The sequence below is a fragment of the Homarus americanus genome, unplaced genomic scaffold (genome assembly GCF_018991925.1).
Source record: "Homarus americanus isolate GMGI-L3 unplaced genomic scaffold, GMGI_Hamer_2.0 scaffold41887, whole genome shotgun sequence".
NCBI classification, from domain to species: domain Eukaryota; kingdom Metazoa; phylum Arthropoda; class Malacostraca; order Decapoda; family Nephropidae; genus Homarus; species Homarus americanus.
In genome coordinates, this window is record NW_024750135.1 from 182,501 (window position 1) to 201,874 (window position 19,374).

Below are 19,374 nucleotides of genomic sequence, written 5' to 3' on the forward strand. Positions count from 1 at the left end.
CTCCCCAACTACTGAATAGATGAATGGAAAGTATTTATAGAAACACACCAAAAATTATGTACAAGCTCAGCCCTCCAACGACCTGTGTACTAATGGTCAACAGGAGCCGTATATAAACGGTTCAGGTCGTTCATCATCATCCCGTATATAAACGGTTGAGGTCGTCTATCATCCCGTATATAAACAGTCAACAGGGAGACACTGACCGTTGGCCTCACATACAGATAATGAACAGAAAAAAAATGAATAAAAAGAATAAAAAAAATTAAATTGACCAAAACTCAAAAATATATTAGCAGAAATAGCAAACGGTAAACAGAAGTATTACGTCATCCATGCCGTATATAAACAGACTTTAACATGAAAAACAAACAAAAAAACAGGAAAAACAGGAAAAAAATTCTCCCCTGCGATGTTTTTGTCCGGTAGCCATTGACTGTGTTGAGGGGGTGTGAGAGAAGGGGGGGTATGGGAAAGGGGAGGGAGGGTAAGGGAAGGGGAAGGGGAGGAGAGAAGGGAAGGACGGGGTGTGGGAAGAGAGGGTGAGGAAAGGGAGGGAGTAAAAAGGAAGGTGAGGGAGAGAGAAGGGAAGGGAGGGGGGGGTGGGGGAAGAGGAGGGAGGTAAGGGAAGGGGGAGGGAGGGTATAAAGGGAGGGAGGTGAGGGAAGGAGGAGGTAAGAAGGGGGAGAAAGGCATGGGGAGGGAGGGAAAGGAAGTGTTATAGGGTATGAAGGAGGGGATGGGGGAAGAGAGGGTGAGGAAAGGGAGGGAGGGAGCCATTGCAACATAAGATGACCTGACCTGACCTGACCTGACCTAACTTAAACTATTTTAAGGTAATTTTATTAAGGTTAGATTAGGTTCGGTAAGGTTAGATACTGATGAGTTAGGTTAAGTTAGATTAGGTTTGGTTAGGCTGAAAAATATCAATGGGTCAGCACACACACACACACACACACCCTGTTCGTGGTACTCTTAATAACACTGACCTTCTCGGCGTCAGAACACACCCGTCATGGTCTTACGGGATTAAAATATAATAACTCACATTAATATTTTCCGTCAGTTCGTTAGGTGGCATCAAAGGCCTTAACAGCGGTATTGGTCCAATTAGATTAAAAAAAAAAAAAAATCCACGAGTCCTAGATTTAAAAAAATATATATTATAGTTTTAACCATAGATTAAAAAAAATAAATAAAAAAAATCCCTGAATCATATAAAAAGTAAGATTTTCTTTTTAAATTTGTTCTATGAGTTTTTTGTATATAATTATTTATTTTCATACAAATAAATAAATACAAATAAAATAAATAAGGGTATAAATTTATTCCTAAAGTTCTGGTCGATGGAGGATATTATTTTATTTTTGTTCTTTAGCATTATATGAGAGTCAAGGGAGGGGGAGTGAAGAGAGGGGAGGGAGGGAGTGAGAAGGAAAGAGGGGAAGGAGAGGGTAAAATCAGAGAAGAGAGACGGAAAAAAAAGACAAGAAATTAATTATTTTTATTATTTTTCAAATGTGTTCCTACTACCTAAATCACTCCTCGCCCCCTCCCCTCTCACTTTTCATCTCTTCTCTCATCCTTCTCCCCCTCATCTCTCATCACCCTCTCCCCCTCCCCCTCATCCCTGTCCCATTATATATCTCCTCCCCTCTCCTCTCACCATCTCCCATCATATCTCTCCTCCTCACCCTTCACCCCTCCACCAGGTATACACTCGGGGCGTCATAACAGGTAAGCTGTGGGAACGTCACATCATTAATGCTGTTAAATCCTGGCCAGGCAGGAGGCTGTTACCGGAGAGGGGAGAAGAGGGGAAGAAGAGGTGAGGGGAGGGGGGTGAAAGGAGAGAAAAGAGGCTGATATAGACAGGAAAGGGAGGAGACAGAGGGAATAAAAGGGAAGGAGAGAGAGAGAGAGAGAAAAGAAGAAACCAGAGAATATAAATACACAAGAATGAATGAATATAAAATAAAAATATATCAATTACTATTAATAACACAATTTACTATAATTAAAAACCGGACGTGTTTCACCCCGGCCTAGAATAACAAGGCCGTAAATCACCATTAACTTTTACTGTCACTACATGTAAATAATCGATGTCAATAACAAAATATTATACAACATGTCACGGGAACTTATTTACATAAACAGGGTATAATTTGTGCACTAGTGAACGCCTTCCGCCACGTTCCCTACAACCTCAACAAATTAATGCTCGTGTGAACGTCAACCCGCCAGTAATATCTTCTTCCCTCCGTTACCTTTTACTTCAACAATATGATCTCGGAAGCCTGCCATTGATCCAATAATCTGATATTATTCTATTACCAGGACAAACAATGGCAGCGCTGGTCCTGCCATATTTAGTACAATTGCGCAGGCGAGTCCCTGTCCCTGCTGTCATTGTTGGGGGCCGTGGGGGATGTTGGTCACGTGACTACCAAAAAGGGGGGGAGGAGAGGGGGTGGTAGGGGGGTCAATATACTTTAACAAACTCTCATATATTTCATGTTTATTACAAAATACCATAACGAATCTGTCAGGTAAATATGAATTTCATGATTAAATGCATCGATCTATCACATGATTTCGCTAAATGTGAAATGTTTAGACGTGACGGATAGATAGATAGATAGATAGATAGATAGATAGATAGATAGATAGCTGGCTGGCTGTGAAACTGGTTGACTGGCGGTGAAGGTGGACACCCTCCTCCATGTTCCTTGTTCTCACATTTGACAAGAGAGGGACACAAACAATGGCGGCCACGAGCAGGAGGAGAGGCAACACGTGACGCCTTCGTGAGAGCCTACCACACTATACCTCACCTTCCTCCCTCTCTCTCCCCCACCCTCCTGACTCCCCGTCGAGGAGGAGAGGCAGCAGCAGTCGAGAGTCAGCCATACTGCCTCTCCTTCCTCTTTCCCTTCCTTCCCTCTCGCATCACCTCCCTCCTTCCCTCTTGCATCACCTCCCTCCTTCCCTCTTGTGATCACTCTCCTCCTTCCTCTTAGAATATTCTCCTCCTTCCTCCTATAGATCACCTCCTTCCTTCCCTCTTATCACCTCCCTCCTTCCCTCTAGATCACTCCTCCTCTGTGACACTCCTCCTTCCTCTTGTCACTCCTCCTTCCTTCCAGATCACTCCCTCCTCCTTCCCTCCCTTGCATCACCTCCCTTCCTTCCCTCTTGCAGACACCTCCCTCCTTCCCTCTTGCATCACCTCCCTCCTTCCCTCTTGAATCACCTCCCTCCTTCCCTCTTGCATCACCTCCCTCCTTCCCTCTTGAATCACCTCCCTCCTTCCCTCTTGCATCACCACCCTTCCCTCCCTTTACTGCCACTTGTCTTCTTAGGTCACTCTTCCCCCTCACCTCCCGTGGCCAGAGTTGAGCTTCGAAGCTTCACTCAGTCGTTGAGTTATATATACTGTAGAGTGGAGACCCGCATATCAAAGCTCCATACAGTTCTTGATACCTCAGTAATGAATCACGTTTCGAGGCTTCACTCAAGTCAACTGATACACCGGTAATTATAGCCAACTACACCTGAGGCTGAGCCCTTTAAACGCCTGACATATGATGGTCGCCATTTTGATAGAGATCGTGAGCGATAATTCCGAAAATAATTGGACGATGCAACGATAATCACAAATATAATTACCAGTATAATTACCAGTATTATTATCAACATTATTCATATAACACTGAACAGATCTCTTTCAATTCTACCACTAATTACCGATAATTACCGATAATTCAAAATAATTCAAGGTTAATCACACTACGCCTCTCATTAGACGCCTCATCACCTGACCAAACTGTTGATTAATATACTTGTATATATACTGTACCTGCAGAGCAATTAGAAAAGTATATTAGGTAATTAGGGTGTAAATAATTTTCTCACGGTGGTTTGTGTGTGTGTGGGGGGGGGTTGTATGTGTGTGGGGGAGATTGTGTGTGTGGAAAGGTTCTATGTGTGGGGGAAGGTTCTGTGTGTGGGGGAAGGTTCTGTGTGTGGGGGAAAGGTTTCTGTGTGTGGGGGAAAGGTTCTGTGTGTGGGGAAGGTTCTGTGTGTGGGAGGTTCTGTGTGGGGAGAAGGTTCTGTGTGTGGGGAAGGTTCTGTGTGTGGGGAAGGTTCTGTGTGTGGGGAAAGGTTCTATGTGGGAGGTCTATGTGGGGGTTCTGTGTGTGGGGAAGGTTCTGTGTGTGGGGAAGGTTCTGTGTGTGGGGACTATGTGGGGGAAGGTTCTATGTGTGGGGGAAGGTTCTGTGTGTGTGGGGGAAGGTTCTATGTGTGGGGGGAAGGTTCTGTGTGTGGGGAAGGTTCTGTGTGTGGGGGGAAGGTTCTGTGTGTGGGGAAGGTTCTGTGTGGGGGAAGGCTCTATGTGTGGGGGAAGGTTCTGTGTGTGGGGGGAAGGTTCTGTGTGTGGGGGAGGTTCTTGTGTGGGGAGAAGGTTCTGTGTGTGGAGGTTCTATGTGGGGAAGGTTCTGTGTGTGTGGGGGGAAGGTTTTGTCTGGGGAAGGTTCTGTGTGTGGGGGGAAGGTTCTGTGTGTGGGGAAAGGTTCTGGGGGAAGGTTCTTGTGGGGAAGGTTCTTGTGTGTGGGGGAAGGTTTGTCTGGGGAGTTCTGTGTGTGGGGGAAGGTTCTGTGTGTGGGGGGAAGGTTCTGTGTGTGGGGAAGGTTCTGTGTGTGGGGGAGTTCTGTGTGTGGGGAAGGTTCTGTGTGGAAGGTTCTGTGTGTGGGGGAAGGTTCTGTGTGGGGGAAGGATGTGGGGAAGGTTCTGTGTGTGTGGGGGAAGGTTCTGTCTGGGGAAGGTTCTACGTGGGGGAAGGTTCTGTGTGTGGGGGAAGGTTCTGTGTGTGGGGGGAAGGTTCTGTGTGTGGGGAAGGTTCTATGTGTGGGTGAAGTGAAGGTAAACTAGAGAAATGAGTTAGCTCTTTATACTACTTATGACACACACACATACAACCACACACACACATACGGCCACGCACACACACGCACACACACACACACACACACACACGTAAAAGCACCGATCTTCATACTGGTTATACCCCCATAGCTTACCTGGGCTAAGGGATTTACCGGAGTGGGGGTGGAGTACAACTAAGGGTAAGGGTATAAGTGGGTGTAGGGGTAGGGAAGGGGGTAGAGGGTAGAGAGGGAGTAGGGGTGGGGAACGAGGTATAGGCATGGGGAAAGGAGTAGGGGTTAAGGGAGGGAGTAGGGTTAAGGGGTAGAGGCAAGGGGGTAGGAGGTAACGTGTAAAGAATGAGACCAACTAATTAAAAATATGTATGTCATATATGTATTGTTTCAGCTGTATCTCTTAATGAGAGTCTCTCTCTCTCTCTCTCTCTCTCTCTCTCTCTCGTACACACACATTTCGTACAAGAAACACCAAAATCTTTAACCAGCACCAAAAAAAGGTCACCACCACCATCTAGTAGTAGTAGTAGTAGTAGTAGTAGTAGTAGTATCAAAGGCGTAAAAAAAGTACTTAAAAATCCGTGGCCTGACTCACATAAGAAATGAAATTCCTACCATTAAACACACACACACACACACACACACACACACACACACACACACACACACACACACACACACACACACACACACTCACTTACGTTTCCGAAAATATTTTAGACTTCAACACCTCACATAATGACTTCGGTTCTTGCACGTTGTATTGTGAAGGTGCTGTAATAATCTTTAATGGGCGAAACGTTTATGCAAATGACTCGAGATTTTATTATTTTTTTCACAGATTTATTTTAATTTTTTTTAGTTGCTCGGGGGATTTATATATTTTTTAGGGGATTTATTTAATTAAGGGATTATTTACTTTTTTCTTCGTAGATGGAGAATACACATACATACATACATACTGAACATAGATACATACATACATACATACGCACAAGCAAAACACTAACTCAAACACACACACACCAAAATAAACCAGGTACACATCCACGACAACACTAACAGCCAATTACTGCCGACCATTACAGCAGGACGGTAATCTCCCCCAGACAACAGCAGCTGTAACCTCTTCCACCTTAGCACGAGAGCCGGACTGTATCCACAACACCTAATTTACTGAACAGAAATAAAGGGATTACATGAATTAGCCAACTTAAGTTTATTTCTCACCTGATGATAAGACAACCTGACGTTACTTGGGGAGTTAGTTGTGGGTTGGGTTGGGTTTGGGTTGGGTTGGGTTGGGTTGGGTTGGTGTTGAGCAGTGATAAAAAGGTGTTTAATCATCTGGAGAAAATGTAATTATTGAGGCACCAATATTTTCACACACACACACACACACACACACACACACACACACACACACACACACACACACACACACTTTACTGCACTCTTTACAGGAGGTCACTGTAGTTTGAATATAATTAGAAGTATTTTAAGAGCATTAACTGTGAAGAAGAAATACAAAAAATACTTAATACCTTGACTTGTTGTAATTACTGGCAAGGTGTGTGACTGATGAAGTGGAATTGGGCAACACAGGTGGACCTAATTAGTTGTATTGAGAACACCTTTGGGAGACGTGGGTGTGTACAGCCCAGTAGACACACAAAGAGAGACACAGGCGAGGGATATAAAAAACTATACGATATATATTATCAAGATTAAGTTAACACTACTCCTGTTTATTCTACTAATCTTGCTCTAGTTTCGTTGTTTTAGGTTAGGTTAGGTTAGGTTAGTTAGGTTATCTGGGTCAGTTTCGTCTTTAATCACTTTTTCGATGCGTTTTTCACAAATTCACTTCTGAGGGCCAGGAAGATATCATACAAGGAGGCCCCTCACTAGAAACTCCTGTCACTCCTCCAATAATCCACTCATGAGGGACAGAGGGGAGGTCCTGGGAATTTTTCACTCCTCTATCCACACATTCCAGAGAGGCAGGTAAAGGGAGGAGGAGGAGGAGGAGGAGAAAAACACACGAAAAAGAAATAGAAGAACAACAAAAAGATGAAGAAAAAATAAAATAAGGAGGAGGAGGAAGAAGAGGAGGAGGAGGAAGAGGGGGGAGAAGAATGAGGTAGTGGAGGAGGAAGAGGAGGAGGTGGTGGTGATGGTCGGGAACTCACCTGTCACTCCCCCTTGGCCACACTCCACCATCAAGCAGAGTTACACAGCCCAAGGAAATGTTATAATCATTGCGCCTCATTTATCTAAAGGAGAGAGGAGGAGTGGTCGTGCGCTGGGGAAGAGGAGGAGGAAGAAGAATAAGGGTGAAGAGGGGGAGGAAGAAGGTGAGGGGTGAAGGGGGAGGGGAGAAGAAGAAGGTAAGGGGTGGGAGAGGAGGAAGAAGAAGGTAAGGGGTGGGAGAGGAGGAAGAAGAAGGTAAGGGGTGAAGGAGAGGGGAGAAAAATAAGGTGAAGGAGAGGGGGGAAGAAGAAGGTAAGGTGAAGGAGAGGGGAGGGGGAAGGTAAGGGTGAAGGAGAGGGAAGAAGACAAGGTGAAGGAGAGGGGGAAAGAAGGTAAGGGTGAAGGAGAGGGGGGGAAGAAGAAGGCAAGGGCGAGAGGGGGGAGGAAGAAGAAGGTGAGGGGTAAGAGAGGAGGGAAAGGAGAGGGGGAAGAAGGGAGGTGAGGAGGGGAGAAGAAGAAGGCAAGGGGTGAAGGAGAGGGGGAAGAAGAAGGGGTGAAGGGAGAGAGAGAGAGAGAGAGAGAGAGAGAGAGAGAGAGAGAGAGAGAGGAATGCAGAAGAGTAGGTGAGGAGGGGGGAAGGAACGAAAGCAGGTAGAAGTAGGGAGGGGAAGGAGGGAGGAGGGAGGGGGAAGGGGAGGAGGCATGGGCAGGTAAGGGGTGGTGAAAGACTCAAACACCGCCTTTGCTTCCATACAGAAAAGGGTTAAATCAGGACCATTTTAACAGAAATGTTCGCGTCATCTTGTAAACATTAATATGATGCTGCCAACCTCTCTATGTACGGTATGTGTGTGTGTGTGTGTGTGAAATATTGTTAACTCTAAATTGAACCGACTTATAACAATTAATAACTCTCTCTCAGCAGTAAACACAATAGGGTGGTAGTAACACCAAGACGGGACACTCATAGATGTAGTTGAGGACGTGTAGTCGTGCCCCCGTCCGCTAGAGGCGCTACTGGCTATCACCGCAAGTCACTAGTCGTTCATTACTCATCTTGGTGGGGTCTTCTGACGTCACGCCTCACTGAGAAGGTCCCTGTCAACCGCTGTACCTGTGTGTGTGTGTGTGTGGTAGTGAAATAGTAACACGAACTGACCACGCCATCGATTACTTAAATATCCCCACACACTTACATCAACCTCTACTACAACATTTAAGTGAATCTCCCTTACTTACACGATCCATAAGTAGCGTCCAGGATTTTGTCCATAACTGTACTGTTTAATAAAGTCTGTATTATTATTATTATTATTATTATTATTATATTATTATACATATTCCTCACTCTCTCTCCTCCTGTCTTCCCCTTCACCCTCCTCTCATCTCCCTCCTCACTCTTCCTACACCTCCTCTCATCCTCCCTCACCTCCTTCCCACACCCTCCTCTCGCCTCCACTCATCCTTCCCTGCCCTGGAGCTCAACAATATGGGACCTGTTAGCTGTCTATTTACCCGTAAGCGGTGGAGAGGGAGGTGAGGCCCTGACCGTGTGTGAGGGGAAGTAAGGGGGCGGGAGATAGGGAGGGGAAGGGGAGTAGAAGAGGGGACGAGAAGACGAACGAGAGAGAGAGAGAGAGAGAGAGAGAGAGAGAGAGAGAGAGAGAGAGAGAGAGAGAGAGAGAGAGACGGTCGAACATGAGTAAGGGAGGGGTGAACGAGAGCCTCAATTAAATGTATCAAAGAACAACAGCAATAATAATAATAATAATAATAATAATAATAATAATAATAATAATAATAATAATAATAATAATAATAATATGAACGAAGGAGAGAAAACGAAGATAAAAACTATGTATAAAAAAAAATAACGAAGGAATAACATAAATATCCATGAAATTAACTTTACATGTCTCTCTCTCATATCGAAGGCCCCAAACCCAGCAGACTTTATGAATCCATTATTAAGTCTTGCCTGATCTCATCATCTGATTACGTGGCCCCCAAGGTACTGTTCCCTGATATTGGGAGTCGCGGCCCACCTCAAGATTCGACACCGGCCAACCCCTTTCCTTCCCCTTCCCTCACCTTCCCCTTCCTTCCTTCATTCTTCTTACCTCCTTCCCTAGTTATTTCACCTCAATGCTAACTTCAGGAAGAAGAAGTTAGCGTGAGGGTAGTTAATCTTAAAGGTTAAACAAGGTAGTGGGGTTAATCTTCAGGTGATCCAATATTACTGCCATAAACGTGTACTTTATGTGATGAGTTGGGGAAGGGGATTACCTCACTGAACCTGCTGGGGGTTACTGCTGGAGTATACTGGGGAGGGTTACCTGCTGGAGCATACTGGGGGGTTACCTGCTGGAGCATACTGGGGGTTACCTGCTGGAGTATACTGGGAGGAGGTTACCTGCCGGAGTATACTGGGGAGGGAGGGTCACCTGGAGACATGGGAGGGAGGGTTACCTGCTGGAGTATACTGGGGGAGGGAGGTTACCTGCTGGAGTATACTGGGGAGGGGAGGGTTACCTGCTGGAGTATACTGGGAGAGGAGGGTTACCTGCTGGAGTATACTGGGGAGGGAGGGTTACCTGCTGGAGTATACTGGGAGGGGAGGGTTACTGCTGGAGAGCATTGGGAGGGGAGGTTACCTGCTGGAGTATACTGGGGAGGAGGGTTTGCTGGAGTATACTGGGGAGGGACATGCTGGAGTATACTGGGAGGGAGGGTTACCTGCTGGAGTATACTGGGGAGGGGAGGGTTACCTGCTGGAGACATTGGGAGGGGAGGTTACCTGCTGAGTATACTGGGGAGGGAGGGTTACCTGCTGGAGTATACTGGGGAGGGAGGTTACCTGCTGGAGTATACTGGGAGGGGAGTGTTACCTGCTGGAGTATACTGGGGAGGGGAGGTTACCTGCTGGAGATACTGGGAGGGGAGGGTTACTGCTGGAGTATACTGGGAGGGGAGGTTACCTGCTGGAGAATACTGGGAGGGGAGGGTTACCTGCTGGAGTATACTGGGGTTACCTGCTGGATTACTGGGGGTTACTGCTGGAGTACTGGGGAGGGAGGGTTACCTGCTGAGTATACTGGGGAGGGGAGGGTTACCTGCTGGAGATACTGGGAGGGGAGGGTTACCTGCTGAGTATACTGGGGAGGGGAGGGTTACCTGCTGGAGATACTGGGGAGGAGGGTTACCTGCTGAGTATACTGGGGAGGAGGGTTACCTGCTGGAGTATACTGGGGAGGGAGGGTTACCTGCTGGAGCATACTGGGGAGGGGAGGGTTACCTGCTGAGTATACTGGGGAGGGAGGTTACCTGCTGGAGACATTGGGGTTACCTGCTGGAGCATACTGGGGGGTTACCTGCTGAGTATACTGGGAGGGGAGGGTTACCTGCTGGAGTATACTGGGAGGAGGGTTACTGCTGGAGTATACTGGGGAGGAGGGTTACCTGCTGGAGTATACTGGGAGGGGAGGGTTACTTGCTGGGAGTATACTGGGGAGGAGGGTTACCTGCTGGAGTATACTGGGAGGAGGGTACCTGCTGGAGTATCGGGGAGGGAGGGTTACCTGCTGGAGTATGGGGAGGGAGGTTACTTGCTGGAGTATACTGGGAGGGGAGGGTTACCTGCTGAGTATACTGGGAGGAGGGTTACCTGCTGGAGTATACTGGGGAGGGGAGGGTTACCTTGGAGATACTGGGGAGGGAGGGTTACCTGCTGAGGTATACTGGGGAGGGGAGGGTACTTGCTGGAGTATACTTGGGAGGGGAGGGTTACCTGCTGGAGTATACTGGGGAGGGGAGGGTTACCTGCTGGAGTATACTGGGGAGGGAGGGTTACCTGCTGGAGTATACTGGGGAGGGAGGTTACCTGCTGGAGCACTGGGGGAGGGTTACCTGCTGGAGTATACGCCTGTATGTCGACAAATGAGGTGTGGTAGGATGGGTAGATGGAGCTGAGAGGATGATGGGAGCTGAGAGGATGATGGAGCTGAGAGGATGATGGGAGCTGAGAGGATGATGGAGCTGAGAGGATGATGGGAGCTGAGAGGATGATGGGAGCTGAGAGGATGATGGTGAGAGGATGATGGAGCTGAGAGGATGATGGAGCTGAGAGGATGATGGGAGCTGAGAGGATGATGGGAGCTGAGAGGATGATGGGAGCTGAGAGGATGATGGGAGCTGTGAGGAGGATGGGAGGATGAGACCAGGACGAGGTGAGGTAAAAATTAAATATCATGCCAGGTGAGAAAATTTATTACGTGTTATATTTACCTGACGATTTGTTAATTAAAACCATTAATTGATTTTATTACACCTGTTGGTAATTATAGACTTAATGACCCTATAATTACTAACTCCCACACTGTCGATATTATATATAAACACACTTTCCAAAAATAACAACAAATCCGGATCTATCTAGCGAGACAAACATCACCTTACAAGAACGCCAACAAGGGGGGGGAGGGGGGGAGGAGGGAGTGTTTGGCATTTTGGTAATAAAAATGCCGTTTCGTGAATGGATTAATTCGTATATCCTGGGCTATAAAATTATATACCATTATGTTCTGTATATTAACATATCCCCGTCTACCTGTACTTGTAATGTACCGTCAATGTGTACTTGTACCGACTATGTGTACCTGCATGTGTTGTTGTACCGGTAAAGTGTATCTGTATCGCCTATGTGTATCTTTACTGGCTATGTTTACCTGTAACGACAATGTGGAAGCTGTAATCGTGTTCCGAATTACATTATAAATTAAAAAAGACAATGTACACACACACACACATCCGCATTTTTTTTTTAATATATGTACATTTTTGAGAGCCTCTGACTCCTAAAATTGATTGGCATTCTTAAAAACAGACAAACTAATCTATCAGCGACGATGATATTACCTTGAATGATTAGGGAGGGAGGGAAGGAGGAAGGGGAGGGGGGAGGGGTGGTGGGCAGTAGGGAGTAGCAAGAGAGAGGAGGGCAGGTAGAGTAGGATAGGGCAGGGTTGGGGAGGGGATGGAAGGGGATGATAGGGGAGGGGAGGGTAGGGGAGGGGAGGGGAGGGTAGGGTAGGGTTGGGTAGGGTCACCGGAAGTGGCTTACCGGCATCATTACACTGACCGGAAGCTGACATGTTTGAGCCGCCCCAGGGGGTCTATCATCCCCCTCCCTCACCACTCCCTTCCCCTCACTCACTATCCCCCTACCCCCAAACCCCCTCCCCACTACCCCTCCCCTCCCCCTTGTTGCCATAGTGACCTCTTGCTGATACCGTAATCGTCTTATTCTACTACCATCACTAACAACAACAACAACAATAATAATAATAATAATAATAATAATAATAATAATAATAAACGAATGGGTACACAACCATTAAACACATTACATTGAATTATTATATTTTACCCTTAATGATGATTGTTAATTGAGTTTAATGCTAAATATTCTTTAACTGTTTCTGATATCATTGAGAAATACATTAATGAAACAAAGTATTACTTGGCATGTAGTGGGTATGATACAAGGTGGTGTGTGTGTGTGTGTGTATGTGTGTGTGTGTGTGTGGGATTTAAGTACGTCATTACCGCGGTAAAAACATCATTAACATTGTATAATAACATCACTTATGATAGTTTCCTGTTAGTGAGGTGAAGGATTATCCCCGGCCAGGTGTGGGGAGGGAGGGGGGTGGGTGGGGGTAGAGAGAATTAAAAAAATAGAAAGAAGAAGAAGAAGAAGAAGAAGGTGCATAAGGGAGAGAAGGAGAGAGAAAAAATGTCAAACACAGATCCACCTCACTCCTAAAACACAATAAAATCGCCCCGTGAAAGAGTTACCTATAAGTGGTTACCAATTAACATAATAATAATCAACTCAGGTAATTCGTCTCTCTGGACACTGAGTAACGTCTTCCCTCTCTGTCACACACACACACACACACACACACACACACACACACACACACACACACACACATCCGGGGAACTGGTTTACTTTGCACATCATAATTACAACTCACGGATAACAAAGGGATACGACTTCTCCAATTGTCCACCTCAGCTGCTACTGAATAACATATATGCCCCCAAAAAAACCACCTAGTACCTTAACCCTATTCTCCTGCAGATGTGAATGTTTGGGGGCAGGAAGCAAAATCGTCCTATGTACCTGTGGGAGGGAGATCTAACCACACCGACCGCGCACAATAACCGATGATAATGTTGATGTTATAACGCAAAACATACACCCCCCCCCCACCACCCCATCTACAGGAAAATAAGTTAAGGTATTGTGTGTGTGTGTGTGTGTGTGTGTGTATTTCTCTAAGACAACCTTCAAACACGCCCGGACTTAAATGTATTCGCTTTCATTTGTCTGTAAATTGAAATTGTTAACGTGGACTGTTGAGATATTTTACACACACACACACACACACACACACACTAGATGAACTTGTTTTCATTTATTAGTGGGTGAAAATGGCCCAAATTGACCTCTTTAACTAGTTCAGGGTTGTGATGATGACTTAAACGGTGGTTCCTGAGTGATTGTTTATGTCGAGTGTGTCTTTGTTGATGTCATGTTGGTATTTATTAAATTGGTTTATTGTTTACCCTTGTTTGTATACCTGTACTGTCTGCTTATATTGTTTGTATACCTGTACTGTCTATGTATATTGTTTGTACACCTGGTCATTTAAGTGAAGTGACACAGGTGAGTATAGACACAGGTGAGCATAATGACGCAGGTGAGTATAATGACGCAGGTGAGCATAATGACGCAGGTGAGCAGAAAGACACAGGTGAGTATAATGACGCAGGTGAGTATAATGACGCAGGTGAGCATAATGACGCAGGTGAGCATAATGACGCAGGTGATGTATAATGGGACCGGGTGTATCAGCGAGTATGATTTACAATGTGTGCATCTTAATACACCAAAGCGCCATTTCCTTAGCTCTCACTTAACGAGGTAGTGGTATAAATGTTAGCTCCAGGTAATATAATTAAAGTTGGCCCGCTAATCCCGTGAAGTGAAGCCTTAAACTGATTCTAAGTAAGAGTTAAGTAGTACCAACAGCACCAGCAGTTCTCAGATAGAGGTATTAAATTGTGGTTATGTTGGTGGACCGGCGGTAGTGTGGTGGACCGGTAGTGTGGTGGGCCGGTAGTGTGGTGGGCCGGTAGTGTGGTGGACCGGTAGTGTGGTGGGCCGGTAGTGTGATGGGAGTGGGTCAAGTCTATCCTCGCTCACATACACAACTCATCACTCTCGCTAGCTGACGCCAAACACGAGGCCACACTTCCTCACACCTCGTCAGCGGAGACATATTGGCTGACCTTCCTCCTCTAGTGACGCAACACCCACCTACACCCCTTCCCTTCCCTCCCCCAACACCACACCCCCTCACCAACACCACACCCCCTCCCCAACACCACACCCTCCCCAACACCCACACCCTCCCCAACACCCTCCCCACCCACACCAACACCACACCCTCCCCAACACCACACACCCTCCCCAACACCACACCCTCCCCTAATACCACACCCCCAACACCCACACCTCCCAACGCTACACCCTCCCAACACCCACACCCCAACATCCATACCCCAACACCACCCCCTCCCCAACACCCACACCCCCTCCCCTTACGACAGATACAAACGCTACCGGTGGTGCACACTAAGGCAGTGCACTTCGACTCTTTCGTGCACCAGCAACAAACACACACTAAAGTCGGAGAGTTTGTTGACATAATACTGAAGTGTGTGTGTGTGTGTTAATGGTGGTATATCACTGTCTTGTCTCCCACTAGGAAAAATAAGTCATCCTACTGACTGACTGACTGACCGACCGACCGACCGACTGACCGACTGACCGACCGACCGACTGACTGACTGACTGACCGACTTGATCCCTTAGACTTATAGCCACTGTGAACGATATTTTTAGGTTAAGTACGGTTGGGTTCAGTTGAGTTGGGTTAGTTTAGGTTAGCCTAGACTCGGTTAGGTTAGATTCGGTCAGGTTAGGTTAGGCTAGACTCGGTTAGGTTAGATTCGGTCAGGTCAGGTTAGGTTAGGTTAGGTTTATGATGTGGGAATTAGCGTCACACAGGGGAGCCAGTCTTGAATCGGGGGAGGTGTGATATGTCGACGGCATACTGCTGACTCGGCAAGGAGGTGTGTGGCGCCGGAGAGAGAGAGAGAGAGAGAGAGAGAGAGAGAGAGAGAGAGAGAGAGAGAGAGAGAGAGAGAGAGAGAGAGAGAGAGATTTTCCTCTCGTGTTTTCTCCAGTCTCTCTCACACTCTCTTTTTACCTTCTATCACTGTTTATATTCTCTCTCTGAACTCTTCCTCTCTTCCTCATTATCTCCCCATCTCTACAGGCGAGGTAATAAAGACCTTAGCCACCTGAGTCCCCTTCCCCTCCCCACCACCCCTTCCCCTCCCCACTCTCCTTTCCCCAGCTTAGCGTGTATACAGATCTCTTCCAACATTATCACGCCGGAAGTAGTATTTCTTTCCCTCCTTTTCTCGTATAAACAACTAAGTGACAGCGTAGAAATAAAATGACCTCGTTAATTAATGCGTTTTTTCTCTCTCTTTTCGTTTATTGGTCGTTTGTCCCCGCTTAACGAGGTCCATCTTCGCCAGGATATGCGGATGGATGTCACATTTCCTATGACAGGTTAGAAGTCAACGATGATGGCGTGACGGTGATGTGTTTTTGACTGACTGGTCGAGTGACTGGCTGAGTGACTGACTGACTGACTCGACAGAATTATTCATCCCCATGCTCTTGACCAACACACACTTCACAAGCTTCCTCACTTACTCAGCATCTTAATTTGCACTCCCTCGAGAGACGGGGCGATATGATCGAGGTATATAAATGGAAGTCAGGGCTAAACAAAGGTGACAAAGGTACTCAAACTATCCAACCAGGAGCGAACTCGTAACAATGGTTTTAAATTAGACAAACTTAGATTTAGGCGCGAGATAGGTAAACATTGGTATGGAAACAGAGTAGTGGATGAGTGAAGCAAGTTACCAAACATCATCATTAACTCGAATACGCTGGGTAGCTTCAAACATAGGTTGGATGGATATATGAGCGATAGGGGTTGGGTGTAAACGGGAGTGCCCAGAGTGGGCCAATTGGCCCGCTGCAGTTTCCTTCATTCTTATGTTCACCCCCGGCCCTCTCACATCACGGGTTCCTCACTGCACCCCGGCACTCTTATCGTACCGCCAAAACCGTTGTATAAAAAAAATTAATGTAGATAGACAGAAACTACCATTGCAATAAATATATTTGCCAACTAGACATAATACTGACAGTTCTGTCCTCTTGTTCCACCTTAAAATACAACCCGTGTTGTACTGCTTCCCTCCCTTATCATATTTATGTATATCAACTCCACTGTAAAGTATGTATATAAGTATAATATAATGTAAAAAAATAAATAAAATAAATACAAATATCGAAGTGATAATCGTGGTAATATTCTGAGATGTTCTTATTACCACCATGTTATTGTACTATTCCAGATGATACTAAATGTTACATAATACTTCCTTGAGATAAATGTACTGTATATATCAGGTGCCTACAGGAGAGCTCAGCCTCTCAACTGGCTCAGTCATGTTAATATTGTTATTGTTATCGACTCTGTATCTGTGTTCTGGCTAAATAAACTGCTTCAATATTAATACAGTATATAAACAAAAGGGGTTCTTCACTACGCCCCCCCGGCCCGCTCTAACTACGGGTTAACGTTAGGATGATAAACCAAAATGTAAAATAAGCTATAGGGCTTAATCTTCAGGTGACCCAAAGCCAGTCCCAACAACATTCACCTTATACACATGAGTGGAGGTGAACGTTGCTAGTGGTTGTATAAAGCTCAGCGACGCCCCACAGTTTAAAAACCATTCAAGAAGGAACACCGAGTCTGGCAGCTGGGTCAATAACATGGCAACCTAAGGAAAATCATAATGTAAATCACCTGAAGATTAACCACCCTGTCATTAACCTAACCTAAACCCCTAAGGTAACTTTGAGGTGTTTAATCATAGTTGAAATAAGTTGGGAGTTAATCTTCTAGTGATCTGTAAAACGTTTTTTTTTGGGTACACTGACAACACTAGTCCAAAAAAAGTAATGACAACACTGGGTATACTGACAACACTATACTCTAAGCTGACAACACTATACTATCAGCTGACAACACTAGTATTATCATCAACACAAATAATGACAACACTATCACCAGTAACACCCACACGACCAAACAGGAACTCAAATTAAACCTGATATAATAATGACCTATGCATATAACACACGTCAAACTCCCAGACCAGAGAATAAAGCACAGGTTAATTAAGACACATCTTCACTACCATATACTCTTTACCTTTAGTCTCGTATACATCCCCAGACGGTGTACACTAATGGTGGTAAACTGTACAATAAATTCAATTAAGATGTCATATTCCCCCTCCCCCTCTCCTGTTTAACATGCAGGCCACAAGTTAATATTCTTACTAATATTCAACAACTATATCTTGACGAAGGAATATCAAAGCGGAAGTAAATATTCTTTTCTTTGGACTCGTAAATAAATACTAATAAGTGATAATGATGCGATAGATTTCACACAATATTCACATAAACTTTGGTGTGTGTGTGTGTGTGTGTGTATATTACCGTCACACACCTGCGTTCATTAATAAACTTCAACAGGTGTGATAAAAATGAACAGGTATTAACAAACTTTAACGCATAATAATCTTGTTTCTCTATTATGTAATACACCCATTATCTCCTTAATGGCTACTGTAAAAACTAGTATTACCACCGGTGTTTACTTAGTGTTTGTGGGCAAGTTATTCCTGGGGTACAGCGTCACAACAGGGAGCGTCACTGTACCTGTACCGTATACAGAGAGAGAGAGAGAGAGAGAGAGAGAGAGAGAGAGAGAGAGAGAGAGAGAGAGAGAGAGAGAGAGAGAGAGAGAGAGAGAGAGAGAGAGAGAGAGAGAGAGTGTGTGTGTGTGTGTGTGTGTGTGATGTATAGATCTGACCAATATATAATGTGTGTTGATGCGGTCGGTGGTGGGGTCATCTCAGGACCCAGCGGGAGGTACGGTGTAAACCTCAACCATTCTCTGATATACACCACCCAGGAGCATTCAACCCTCCCTTACCCTACCCTGCCCTGCCCTGCCCTGACCCGCCCCCAACTCACCCAGGAGCCCTGATTCACCCCGACCCCAACAACGCCCTGCCCACCTGTACGTCAACGACCAGTCACCACTACGCCACAACACAACTATCCCTACACCACAACTCAGTAATCAACCCACAACCCATCAAGACCCACGCCATCAACCTCCTACAACCGCTGCCCACAACCCATCAAGACCCACGCCATCAACCTCCTACAACCGCTGCCCACAACCCATCAAGACCCACGCCATCAACCTCCTACAACCTGCCCACAACCCATCAAGACCCACGCCATCACCTCCTACAATCGCTGCCCACAACCCATCAAGACCCACGCCATCAACCTCCTACAACCGCTGCCCACAACCCATCAAGACCCACGCCATCACCTCCTACAACCGCTGCCCCACAACCCATCCAAGACCCACGCCATCAACCTCCTACAACCGCTGCCCACAACCCATCAAGACCCACGCCATCAACCTCCTACAACCACTGCCCACAACCCATCAAGACCCACGCCATCAACCTCCTACAACCGCTGCCCACAACCCATCAAGACCCACGCCATCACCTCCTACAATCGCCGCCACAACCCATCAAGACCCACGCCATCAACCTCCTACAACCGCTGCCCCACAACCCATCACCCACCATCAACCTCCTACAAGCCCACAACCCATCAAGACCCACGCCATCACCTCCTACAACCGCTGCCCACAACCCATCAAGACCCACGCCATCACCTCCTACAACCGCTGCCCACAACCCATCAAGACCCACGCCATCACCTCCTACAACCGCTGCCCACAACCGGTAGAGATGCTCACTCATAGTAATGGACCGGCGGCTGACTTCTCCATTTGCGTCATCTACCAGCTGAGTCCGACGCTACCGGCTCTACCGTACGTCTTGCTACACACACACTGATAGATAGATAGATAGATCTTCTGTTTTATATCTATAGCAGTAGAATATA

General features: G+C 46.3%; 1 protein-coding gene across 1 annotated transcript in view; it reads left to right on the forward strand.

The window, feature by feature from the left end:
• The window catches only part of LOC121854002 (extensin-like), a 49,288-nt gene extending 29,963 nt beyond the window's left edge, over positions 1–19,325 (forward strand). Inside the window, exon 2 of the mRNA XM_042348389.1 lies at positions 18,419–19,325. Within this exon, the coding sequence (XP_042204323.1) occupies positions 18,419–19,325 (907 nt within the window). The remainder of the gene's footprint in view (positions 1–18,418) is intronic.
• Positions 19,326–19,374: the final 49 nt, after the last annotated feature.